Below are 13,130 nucleotides of genomic sequence, written 5' to 3'. Positions count from 1 at the left end.
CTAACCATCATAGCCCTCATGTAAAAATTAAGACATTAAATGTTAAAGCAGCTATTTACTTGGAGCTTATTGTTCTCTTCAAAATAGGTAAAATCACTTTGCTGATATTGGATGAAGAAAATGATATTTTCTTGTTAATCTTTGATGCCATGCGCACATTTTCAGCCAGTGATGAAGTCCAGAAACTTGGATGTAAAGTTTTACATGTGCTGTTTGAGAGAGGTATTTAAAAATGTCAAACTCTTTATTTTGATATTTATATAAGAAAAAAGGGTTTATAAGGGTTTATAGCAGGAGAAGTAGGATTAAATATCATGATAAGAAGATATTTAAAACTGTACTATTTACTAAAATTTGAATTGTCAGTCAAGGGTAGGTAATGGAGTTAATTCAGAAACATTGCTTGTTTTTTACAGAATAAATTGCATTCATGGATTATAAATTATGCAATTGTAGTAAACTTTCTTCCATTGCTTCACAAGGCATAGGTTCACTTTGTAAACTGGATGTGTAGGAGTTAAAAAAGAAAAAAGTGAAACGATGGAGTCAAGCACAACTTAAATTTGGGTTTATGATGTTGAGTCATCACCAGAGATTTTAGAAATTGCTCAAGGCTCTGGATAAAGAACAGAAAGCTTACAAAGTGTCCCTTAGGACTAAGACTAATATGTATTTTATCACATAACACTGAGATTGATGACAGAGATAACCATGTAATTTTATAGTTAGTTGGAACCTTTGGTTCTTCCACTGGCTTGACGAAATGGATCAGAGAAGTGAAATGAGTAACCTGCCTGAGGGCACACAGCTAGTTATCTCCAATACAGTTCAGTTGACTAAGTTTTTTGAGAGCACCTTTTGTGTCATTGTGAGAGCCAACAATGGTAGGGGTTTAGAATAAGAACCTCAGTGGGTCCTGTGTCCATACCAGTTTACCTATTCCAGTTTCTGGTAGCTCCAGGAATGGAGTAGATCACCTTATACTGTTTAATTTCCTGCCTTATTCCAAAAGAAATTCAAATAGTTTATAGATATTTATCATACATTAGAGGGAAAAAAATGAATGAGGAAATGGGTGAGGGGAAAATATGATGCTAGGTTAAATTTATTGCTTACTTCAGATCCTGTATCTTTGCAGAGAGATGGACCAGAAATTTGGTCCTTTGATTTCTATCAGGCAAAGAAAAGAGGCAGAAACATCATTGATTACAAAGTTACTTGAAATAAAAGTAAACCCATTAACCAGAAGAAGCAATCATGGGAGACTTGGAGAAAATCCTCCTTGAGTCTCCCTGGATGAGGTGATAAAATGCAGACATTCTGTAAGGAACACAAAGTGTCATTTCAGTGAAAGAGACTATCAAAGGGCACAGCTTGGGCCTGGGCCTCAGCTCTCTGGTGAAGGGGCTTGGTGGAGGAGAGGAATGGAGGAGGTGCATGTCTCTCAGGCTATCTTCTCTAAATGTTACATCTGGCAACTAAGCTTTTGATAAGAATTGGGCAGAATTGAGTTTGAGGAGTTATTGTCTTGAGAGCTTGTAATCTTCTGTGCTGCAGTTTAAGGGCACATCGGTATTCAGGAAAGAAGGGTTAACATAACTCTCACCAGCATTGTGGGATCCAGGACCTGTGAAGAGGCACCAAGGAATGTTGAAAAGGAGATCTCACTGTGATAGAAAGATCAATGCTAACAATATTGTGATTGTAAGTGTAGAGTAGAAACACTTCTGAAGTTTTGAAGAGTATCAGGTTCCCCAGGACTTAGTGACACCGGTAAAGTTAATTTTCAAAATTTAGAACTATGCTCTGGAAACTGTTCCATAAAATGAGAAGATTTGGTGATATTCCACCTTTATTAGAAGAACCCAGTCAATTTCACATTATATTACATGGACTACTGGTATAAAGTTGAACAACAGAAATTAATGTTGATCATGAAGAGTGCTGCATTTTCTAAGATTTATGTCAGTGTTATTTTCAGTCCAGATAAACCAGATTTTCATACATGTTTTTGAGGTTCCCACCCAATAAAATGACTCTAAATGAAGCTCACTGCTTGATCCAAAGACTAATTATGAAAATTAATGAGGACATTTGTTGTTCTCTGATGAAATCAAGACCATTAAGATAGAGTATTTTGAAGTCTCATTACTTGTCATTTGCTGAAGTTCATCCCTCTTGAACTGATGCATTTAGCTTAGCTGCCCTTCAACAGTGTACCAGTAACCACTCCTTTTTAAGTATTGTCATATGTTCACTTCAATAGGCCATCTTTGTTAGTCATAGATTAGTTTTCTCTAGAATCTTTCAAATGAAATTGTAAATAATTTTGGTTTTCTGAGAACTAGTCACTACATTTCAAAACATGGAGTAACTAATAGTAACTGATATGGGTCAAAACAAAATTATTTTACCTCAATACCTTGTTTTCTTATTATAAAATTCCTAGGAAGGGATATTTGCTAAAGTATAGCCTTTAATTTATGTCTGTTGTGTATACTGTCTTATCATGAATTATCTTGAATATTATATTTTTGAGTAATTAAACTTTTAAATCATGTTTCAGCTCTTTGAGTGTTTTGTCTTTCATTTTTTAGTTTCAGAGGAGCAACTGACTGAATTTGTTGAAAATAAAGATTATATGATATTGCTAAGTGCATTAAAAAATTTTGAAGATGAAGAGGAAATTGTGCTTCATGTACTGCACTGTTTACATTCCTTAGCAATTCCTTGTAAGTAGCCTGCATACATGGTTTCTTTCTTGAACTTGAAAATTGCAATATATGTTCTTTCTGAGTGTGTTTCAAAAATGTCTTTATTGGAGACCTGTAGGTGATAAAGCCATTCTTTGTTTATTCATCTGATTAATTTTTGTTTCTTGATTTAGTACTGCTGCTGGCTCTGGTCTTTGTGCTGGAGAAATAGTAGCAAAAATATAAATATTTCTTGCCTTTTGTACTCCCATAGTACTGTACAAGATACAGATAAGCACAGAAGTGATTACAGAGTATTATAAGGCAAATGTTGGCAGAAGTACCTAGGGTTATGAGAACAAACAGGGAGTGAGGCAAGATCTCTCAGCAGAGTCTTGAATGATGAGGACAGCTTTGTGTGCAGAAAAATGTGAGATGAAATAGAAGTGCAGGCAGTAACCCTGGGGTGGACATCTTAAAGTGTAAAGATCCTAGAGCAAGAAAGCATAGAAAAATCAAGATGATAAAAGTAGCTCAGTAAACTATATTTGCAAGTGTGTGGATGCATGTGTGTGTGAAATGCACATGTAGAGAGCTGAGCATCTACTTGTATGCTGATTAATGGAGGTGAGATAAGGGCTTGATAAGAATTAGTGGATGAGGCTGGAGACATAATCAGATGCTAAAAGGCCTGAAAAGCCACAGGAAGGAGTTTGAACTTTGTCTTGATTCTTGGTTAGCATTTTGGTGATGCTTTGAAATCTAGCCACTTTTATAATAAAAAAAGTACAAAAAATTAATTTGCTGTGTATGCCATCAGTGAATGCATCTATTACTTCAGATTTCAATTCCTTCTGTTTTATAAGCACACTTGAGCATTTTGTATTTCATTTATTACCTATTTGGGCTTGTACAGGATTTACACGTGCATTTATGGGGTAATAATTTCATCTTCACATGTGTAAAGTTGTGAGGATTAGATCACTTAAATAATGTTAAAAATGTAGAGTAGTACCTGGTAATGTAATATAATGCTACTGCTAAGTCACTTCAGTCGTGTCCGACACTGTGCGACCCCATCCCTGGGATTCTCCAGGCAAGAACACTGGAGTGGGTTGCCGTTTCCTTCTCCAATGCATAAAAGTGAAAAGTGAAAGTGAAGTCGCTCAGTCATGTCCGACTCTTTGCGACCCCATGGACTGCAGCCTACCAGGCTCCTCCATCCATGGGATTTTCCAGGCAAGAGTACTGGAGTGGGGTGCCATTGCCTTCTCTGAATGTGATATAATAAATGTGGTTAAAACTTTGACAGTATTACTAAAAACTTTGTATCTCATACATACATAGTAAATATATTATATATAATAAACATATGATTTCAGACATGGAATCTTATAGATATGAGACTTCAGTAAAAACTCTTGTGAAAGAAAGCCCTTTCTTAGTAAAGTTATAAAATCTTATTCATGGAAAGTTAAACTCTTAAAAGTAGATGGGGCTGAACAATAGTGGAAAATGGAATTTGTTTTATTTATTTTTAAATTAATTTATGTTAATTGGAGGCTAATTACTTTACAATATTGTAGTGGTTTTTGCCATACATTGACATGAATCAGCTGTAGGTGTACATGTGTTCCCCATCCTGAACCCCCCCCTCCCCCACACCCCATCTCTCAGGGTCATCCCAGTGCACCAACCCTGAGCACCCTGTCTCATGCATTGAACCTGGACTGGTGATCTATTTCACATATGATAATACATGTTTCAATGCTATTCTCTCAAATTATCCCACCCTCACCTTTTCCCACAGAGTCCAAAAGACTGTTCTTTACACCTGTGTCTCTTTTGCTGTCTCCCATATAGGGTCATCGTTACCATCTTTCTAAATTCCATATTTATGCATTAATATACTGTGTTGGTGTTTTTCTTTCTGACTTCACTCTGTATAATAGACTCCAGTTTCATCCACCTCATTAGAACTGATTCAAATGCATTCTTTTTAATACCTCAGTAATATTCCATTGTGTATATGTACCACAACTTTCTTATCCATTTGTCTGCCAATGGACATTTAGGTTGCTTCCACTTCCTGGCTATTGTAAACAGTACTGCGGTGAACATTGGGGTACACGTCTCTTTCAATTTTGGTTTCCTCAGTGTGCATGCCCAGCAGTAGGATTGCTGGGTTGTATGGCAGTTCTATTTCCAGGTTTTAAGGAATCTCCACACTGTTCTCCATAGCGGCTGTACTAGTTTGCATTCCCACCAACAGTGTAAGAGGGTTCCCTTTTCTCTGCACCCTCTCCAGCATTTATTGTTTGTAGACTTTTCGATAGCAGCCATTCTGACCAGCATGAGATGGTACCTCATTGTGGCTTTGATTTGCATTTCTCTGATAATGAGTGATGTTGAGCATCTTTTCATATGTTTGTTAGCCATCTGTATGTCTTCCTTGGAGAAATGTCTGTTTAGTTCTTTGGCCCATTTTTTGATTGGGTCTTTTATTCTTCTGGAATTGAGCTACAGGAGCTGCTTGTATATTTTTGAGATTAATTCTTTGTCAGTTGCTTCGGTTGCTGTTATTTTCTCCCATTCTGAAGGCTGTCTTTTCACCTTGCTTATAGTTTCCTTCATTGTGCAAAAGCTTTTAAGTTTCATTAGGTCCCATTTGTTTACTTTTGCTTTTATTTCCATTACTCTGGGAGGTGGGTCATAGAGGATCCTGTTGTGATTTTTGTCAGAGAGTGTTTTGCCTATGTTTTCCTCTAGGAGTTTTATAATTTCTGGTCTTACATTTTGATCTTTAATCCATTTTGAGTTTATTTTTGTGTATGGTGTTAGAAAGTGTTCTAGTTTCATTCTTTTACAAGTGGTTGACCAGTTTTCCCAGCACCACTTGTTAAAGAGATTGTCTTTTCTCCATTGTATATTCTTGCCTCTTTTGTCAAAGATAAGGTGTCCATACATGCGTGGATTTATCTCTGGGCTTTCTATTTTGTTCCATTGATCTATATTTCTGTCTTTGTGCCAGTACCATACTCTCCTGATGACTGTAGCTTTGTAGTATAGTCTGAGGTCAGGCAGGTTGATTCCTTCAGTTCCATTCTTCTTTCTCAAGATTGCTCTGGCTTTTCAAGGTTTTTTGTATCTCCATACAAATTGTGAAATTATTTGTTCTAGTTCTGTGAAAAATACCTTTGGTAGCTTGATAGGGATTGCATTGAATCTATAGATTGCTTTGGGCAGTATAGCCATTTTGACAATATTGATTCTTCTAATCCATGAACATGGTATACTTCTCCATCTGTTTGTGTCCTCTTTGATTTCTTTCGTCAGTATTTTATAGTTTTCTATGTATAGGTCTTTTGTTTTTTTAGGTAGATTTATTCCTAAGTATTTTATTCTTTTCACTGCAATGGTGAATGGAATTGTTTCCTTAATTTCTCTTTCTGTTTTCTCATTGTTAGTGTATAAGAATATAAGGGATTTCTGTGTGTTAATTTTATATCCTGCAACTTTACTATATTAATTGATTAGCTCTAGTAGTTTTCTGGTGGAGTCTCTGGGGTTTTCTACGTAGAGGATCCTGTCATCTGCAGTGAGAGTTTTACTTCTTCTTTTCCAATCTGGATTCCTTTTATTCATTTTTGTTCTCTGATTGCTGTGGCTAAAACTTCCAAAACTATGTTGAATAGTAGTGGTGAGAGTGGGCACCCTTGTCTTGTTCCTGGCTTTAGGGGAATGCTTTCAATTTTTCACTATTGAGGATAATGTTTGCTGTGGGTTTATCATATATAGCTTTTATTATGTTGAGGTATGTTCCTTCTATGCCTGCTTTCTGGAGAGTTTTAATCATAAATGGGTGTTGAATTTTGTCAAAGGCTTTCTCTGCATCTATTGAGATAATCATATGGTTTTTATCTTTCAATAGATGCAGAGAAAGCTGTTGACAAAATTCAACATCCATGATACAATGTGGTGTATCACATTGATTGATTTGCAGATATTAAAGAATCCTTGAATCCCTGGGATAAAGCCCACTTGGTCATGATGTATGACCTTTTTAATATGTTGTTGGATTCTGTTTGCTAGAATTTTGTTAAGGATTTTTGCATCTATGTTCATCAGTGATATTGGCCTGTAGTTTTCTTTTTTTGTGGCATCTTTGTCTGGTTTTGGTATTAGGGTGATGGTGGCCTCATAGAATGAGTTTGGAAGTTTACCTTCCTCTGCAATTTTCTTGAAGAGTTTGAGTAGGATAGGTGTTAGCTCGTCTCTAAATTTTTGGTAGAATTCAGCTGTGAAGCTGTCTGGTCCTGGGCTTTTGTTTGTTGGAAGATTTCTGATTACAATTTTGATTTCCATGCTTGTGATGTGTCTGTTATGATATTCTATTTCTTCCTGGTTCAGTTTTGGAAAGTAATAGTTTTCTAAGAATTTGTCCATTTCTTCCAAGTTGTCCATTTTATTTGCATATAGTTGCTGATAGTAGTCTCTTATGAGCCTTTGTATTTCTGTATTGTTTGTTGCAATTTCTCCATTTTCATCTAATTTTGTTGATTTGATTCTTCTCCCATTTTTTCTTGATGAGTCTGGCTAATGGTTTGTCTATTTTATTTATCTTCTCGAAGAACCAGCTTTTAGCTTTGTTGATTTTTGCTGTGGTCTCCTTTGTTTCTTTTTCATTTATTTCTGCCCTATTTTTTATGATTTCTTTCCTTCTACTAACCCTGGAGTTCTTCATTTCTTCTTTTCCTAGTTGCTTTAGGTGTAGAGTTAGGTTATTTGTTTGATTTTTCTCTTGTTTCTTGAAGTAAGCTTGTGTTGCTGTGAACCTTCCCCTTAGCACTGCTTTTGCTGAATCCCATAGGTTTGGGGTTGTTGTGTTTTCATTCGTTTCTGTTCATGTTTTGGTTTCTTTTTTTGATTTCTTCTGTGATTTGTTGGTTATTCAGAAGCGTGTTGTTTAGCCTCCATATGTTTGTAGTTTTAGTAGTTTTTTTCCTGTAGTTGACATCTAATCTTATCGCATTGTGATCAGAAAAGATGCTTGGAATGATCTCACTGTTTTTGAATTTACCAAGGCTCGATTTATGGCCCAGGATGTGATTTATCCTGGAGAAGGTTCTATGTGCACTTGAGGAAAAGGTGAAATTCATTGTTTTGGGGGTGAAATGCCCTATAGAAATCAATCAGGTCTAACTGGTCTATTGTATCATTTAAAGTTTGTGTTTCTTTCTAATTTTCTATTTAGTTGATCTATCCATAGGTGTGAGTGGGATATTAAAGTCTCCCACTATTATCGTGTTACTGTTAATTTTCCCTTTCATACTCATTAGCATTTGCTTTACATATTGCGGTGCTCCTATGTTGGGAGCATATATATTTATAATTGTTATATCTTCCTCTTGGATTGATCCTTTGATCATTATGTGGTGTCCTTCTTTGTCTCTCTTCACAGCCTTTATTTGAAAGTCTATTTTATCTGATATGAGTGTTGCTACTCCTGCTTTCTTTTGGTCTCTATTTGTGTGAAATGTCTTTTTCCAGCCCTTCACTTTCAGTCGTATGTGTCCCTTGTTTTGAGGTTGGTCTCTTGTAGACAGCATATATAGGGGTCTTGTTTTTACATCCATTCAGCCAGTCTTTGTCTTTTGGTTGGTGCTTTCAATCCATTTACATTTAAGGTAATTGTTGATAAGTATGATCCTGTTGCCATTTATTTTGTTGTTTTGGGTTTGGGTTTATACACCTTTTCTGTGTTTCCTGTCTAGAGAAGCTCCTTTAGCATTTGCTGAAGAGCTGGTTTGGTGGTGCTGAATTCTCTGAGCTTTTTCTTGTCTGTAAAGCTTTTGATTTCTCCATCATATCTGAATGAGATCCTTGCTGGTACAGTAATCTGGCTTGTAGATTTTTCTCTTTCATCCATTTAAGTATGTCCTGACATTCCCTTCTGGCCTGAAGAGTTTCTGTGGAATGATCAGCTCTTATACTTATGGGAATCCCCTTGTGTGTTATTTGTTGTTTTTCCCTTTCTGCTTTTAATATTTGTTCTTTGTCTTTGATCTTCATTAATTTGATTAATATGTGTCTTGGGGTGTTTTGCCTTGGATTTATCTTGTTTGAGAGTCTATGGGTTTCTTGGACTTGGGTGGCTATTTCCTTCCCCATTTTAGGGAAGTTATCAACTATTATCTCCTCAAGTATTTTCTCATGACCTTTCTTTTGTCTTCTTCTTCTGGGACTCCTATGATTTGAATGTTGGGGTATTTCACATTGTCCCAGAGGTCTCTGAGGTTATCCTCATTTCTTTTAATTCTTTTTTCCTTTATCCTCTCTGCTCCATTTATTTCCACCATTCTATCTTCCACCTCACTTATCCTATCTTCTGCCTCAGTTATTCTACTGTTGGTTCCCTCCAGAGTGTTTTTGATCTCAGTTATTGCATTATTCACTATTGATTCACTCTTTTTTATTGCTTCTATTTCCTTGTCAAACATTTCTTGCATCTTCCCAATCCTTGTCTCCAGACTGTTTGACTGTAACTCCATTTTGTTTTCGAGATTTTGGATCATTTTTACTATCATTATTCTAAATTCTCTTTCAGGTAGACTCCCTATCTCCTCCTCTTTTGTTTGGTTTAGTGGGCATTTATCATGTTCCTTCACCTGCTGAATATTTCTCTGCCTTTTCATTTTGTTTAGATTGCTGTGTTTGGGGTGGCTGGAAGTTTGTGCTGGAAGTTTGTGGTTCCTCTTTATTGTGGAGGCTCCTCCATGTGGGTGGGGTTGGACGAGTGGCTTGTCAAGGTTTACTGATTAGGGAAGCTTGTGCCGGTGTTCTGGTGGGTGGAGCTGGGTCTCTTCTCTCTGGAGTGCACTGAAGTGTCCAGTAGTGAGTTTTGAGGTGTCTGTGTGTTTGGTGTGACTTTTTGGCCGCCTGTATTTTAATGCTTAGGGTTATGTTCCTGTGTTGCTGGAGATTTAGCTTGGTTTGCCTTGCTCTGAAACTTGTTGGCTCTTGGATGGAGCTTGATTTCAGTGTAGGTATGAAGGCTTTTGTATGAGCTCTTGTCGATTAATGTTCCCTGGATTCAGGAGTTTTCTGATGTTCTCACATTTTGAATTTAAGCCTCCTGACTCTGGCTTTGTCTTATTCTTACAGTAACCTCAAGTCTTCTCCATCCATACCACACTGATGATAAAACATGTAAGGTAATGGTGAAAAGATTCTCCACAGTGAGGGACACCCAGAGAGATTCACAGAGTTAATGGAGAAGAGAAGAGGGAGGAGGGATGTAGAGGTGACCAGGAGAAGAGGGGGACTCATAAGGGGAGAGCGCAATCTAGCCAGTAATCAACTCCCTGTGTGCTCTCCACAGTCTGGAACACTCAGAGAGGTTCCTGGAGTTACATAGAAAAGGGAAGAGGGAGGAAGGAGATAGAGGTGACCAGGAGGAGAAGAGGGAGAGTCAAAAGGAGAGAGACAGATCTAGCCAGTAAACAGTTCCCTAGGTGTTCACCACAGCCCAGAACACCCAAAGAGATTCACAGAGTTGGGTAGAGCAGAGAAGCAGGAGAGAGGAGTTAGTGGTGACCTGGGGGATAAAAAGGAGAGTCAAAAGGGGGAGAGCGCAATCAAGCCAGTAATCACACTCCTAAGTAAAAATGGATACTGAAGACTGGATTCTTAAAGGTACGAAGTTGATAACAAATACCAAAAAGCAAAGATTAAAAATCTAGAGTGGAGGTTAGACTTCTCAAAAATACAATATTAATAAAACAAAATCACAAAAATTATAAAAAAATATATGAAATTTGCTTTAAAAATAGGGTCTTTTTTTGGCAAGGTGATAGTAGGTTATAAAAATGAAAATTAAAGGAGTAGTAAAGAACTTAAAAACTAAAAAAAAAAAAAAGAAAATGATAATAGTAAAATATCTAGGAATTTCTCTGGAGCTGTTGAGGGCAGTGTGGGGTCAGTTCAGTTTCAGATACTTCCTTGTTCCAGCTTATACTTTTTCTCAAGGTCTATAGGCCCCTTCCAATGTAGTCTGTGCTAATACAGGGTTTTAATCTGTTGCACCTGTCACTTCCAAAGTGGTTCTCTCTTCTTTATTTTGTTTTTTTTCTTTTATTTTTATTAGTTGGAGGCTAATTACTTCACAACATTGCAGTGGGTTTTGTCATACATTGACATGGATCAGCCATGGAGTTACATGTATTCCCCATCCCTATCTCCCCTCCCACCTCCCTCTCCACCCGATTCCTCTGGGTCTTCCCAGTGCACCAGGCCTGAGCACTTGTCTCGTGCATCCCACCTGGACTGGTGATCTGTTTCACTATAGATAATATACATGCTGTTCTCTTGAAACATCCCACCCTCGCCTTCTCCCACAGAGTCCAAAAGTCTGTTCTGTACATCTTTGTCTCTTTTTCTGTTTTGCATATAGGGTTATCGTTACCATCTTTCTAAATTCCATATATATGTGTTAGTATGCTGTAATGTTCTTTATCTTTCTGGCTTACTTCACTCTGTATAATGGGCTCCAGTTTCATCCATCTCATTAGAACTGATTCAAATGAATTCTTTTTAACAGCTGAGTAATATTCCATTGTGTATATGTACCACAGCTTCCTTATCCATTCGTCTGCTGATGGGCATCTAGGTTGCTTGCATGTCCTGGCTATTATAAACAGTGCTGCGATGAACATTGGGGTGTATGTGTCTCTTTCAGATCTGGTTTCCTCAGTGTGTATGCCCAGGAGTGGGATTGCTGGGTCATATGGCAGTTCTATTTCCAGTTTTTTATGAAATCTCCACACTGTTCTCCATAGTGGCTGTGCTAGTTTGCATTCTTTGTTTATTTTGGCTTCCTCTGTTTGCAAGTCTCTTCAGTGTCTAATTTCCACCCTGACACAAGGCGGGGAAGGTGGTCACTTATTTAGGCTCATTTGTTCAGTTGTGCTGTGGGGAGGGAGGAATACTGCAAACGAATATCACTGGTGTGTGTAAGGAGTGCTCTCAGTGTCTAGGCCACACTGGCGTGTGTGCTTTCCTGGTCTACACTCCCAGGTTGCTCTGCAGGGGAACTGTCCAAAGCAGGTTCAGGGTTTCGTGCACTTCCCAGGTCTTATCTGATCAGGTTCTCGGGTACTCCACAAAGGCACAGACTCTGTTGGACCTGCGTTTTGTGCCCTTCTCAGGTCCAAGCAGCTCCAGTGACCAGGTGGTTGGCAAGCGCACTCTCCCCAGGTGGGTGGTGCATCTTATCATCTCCCTGGTCCCAGCCCCTGGGTTTCCTGGGTGCGCAGTGGGAGGGCCGGCTCAGGTGTGCGTGTGTCTCCTCTGGGGAGCTGATCTCTGACTGCAGCCCTCCTGGTGGATGTCAACTGTCCAGGATCCCAGGAAGGCTTGGTTAGCAACTGGGAGCCTGCTCACAGTTTGGTGGAGGATGCTCTCTCTGGGGCCGAGATTGCCCCTCACCTTCCAGCTCTGGCTGTCGCTTGCCTGCCTGTCTGCCTCCAGCTGGTGGGGGTGGGTCGGGGGGGAGAGGGGAATCCCGTGCCTCCCTGTTCAGCCCCCCGCTCACTGCTGGCGGATGTGAGCATCTGGGCTATTTCTCCACTGGGGGTTGCGGTTAGGCACGTAATCTGTGGATTTTTTTTATTTCCTCGTGGTTATGTTTCCCTCTGAGAGTCCAAAACTCTACACAGACATGCCAGTGAGAGGGTTTCCTGGTGTTTGGAAACTTCTCCTCCTTCACAACTCCCTCCCCTGGACAGGTCTCCATCCCTAACTCTTTGGCTCTCTTTTTATCTTTTATATTTTGTCCTACCTCCTTTCGAAGAGAATGCGCTGCCTTTCTGGGTGCCTGGTGTCTGATGCCAGCATTCAGAAGTTGTTTTATGGAATTTGCTTAGCCTTCAAATGATCTTTCAATGAATTTGTGGGGGGAAAGTGGTCTCCCCATTCTATTCCTCTGCCATCTTACGACCACCCCCGGAAAATGGAATTTAAACTTCTCTGAGTCATGTACTGCCAACAAACTGAATATGTTTTTCATTTTGCCTTTCCTTGGCTATGCATTTATTTGTTTTGTACTGGCTCTTTTGAAATTCATTTTTTCCTACCCACATTGACATATCCTCACTGTAAATGTGCTGATTCATAATGAAAAGGTCAAAGAAAGTGGCAACTAAAATACAAAAGCAAGTGTTTTAGACTTTACCTTTGAATCTAGAGCAAATCATATCTGTGGTACTGAGTATAAGCAGGTAATTGTTTTAAGATGCCATTTGCTTTAATTACAACGTCTTTTTCCATACTTAGTGTTTTTTAAAATACAATTTAAGCATTAAAAATGTATTTTTTAGGGAAAAAAGTTTGTGCCAAAAAAGGAAGAAATTTGTTTTGCATACCTTTTTCCTCTCTGTT

The 13,130-nt window shown here is 38.4% G+C and overlaps 1 protein-coding gene across 5 annotated transcripts in view; it reads left to right on the top strand.

Annotated features, from left to right (window-relative positions):
• The window catches only part of LRRK2 (leucine rich repeat kinase 2), a 192,376-nt gene that overhangs the window by 10,588 nt on the left and 168,658 nt on the right, over nucleotides 1–13,130 (top strand). For all 5 annotated transcript variants that reach the window (XR_011483287.1, XM_070454571.1, XM_070454570.1 and 2 more), the window contains 2 exons: nucleotides 88–222; nucleotides 2,598–2,732. Coding sequence is in view for 4 of the 5 variants with exons in the window: in XM_070454571.1 (XP_070310672.1) it covers nucleotides 88–222; nucleotides 2,598–2,732 (270 nt within the window). In the remaining variant the exon portion in view is untranslated. The remainder of the gene's footprint in view (nucleotides 1–87; nucleotides 223–2,597; nucleotides 2,733–13,130) is intronic.

The sequence above is a fragment of the Odocoileus virginianus genome, chromosome 24 (genome assembly GCF_023699985.2).
Source record: "Odocoileus virginianus isolate 20LAN1187 ecotype Illinois chromosome 24, Ovbor_1.2, whole genome shotgun sequence".
Taxonomy (NCBI): domain Eukaryota; kingdom Metazoa; phylum Chordata; class Mammalia; order Artiodactyla; family Cervidae; genus Odocoileus; species Odocoileus virginianus.
Note: the sequence above shows the minus strand (reverse complement) of the source record. Positions and strands in the feature narration are given on the sequence as shown.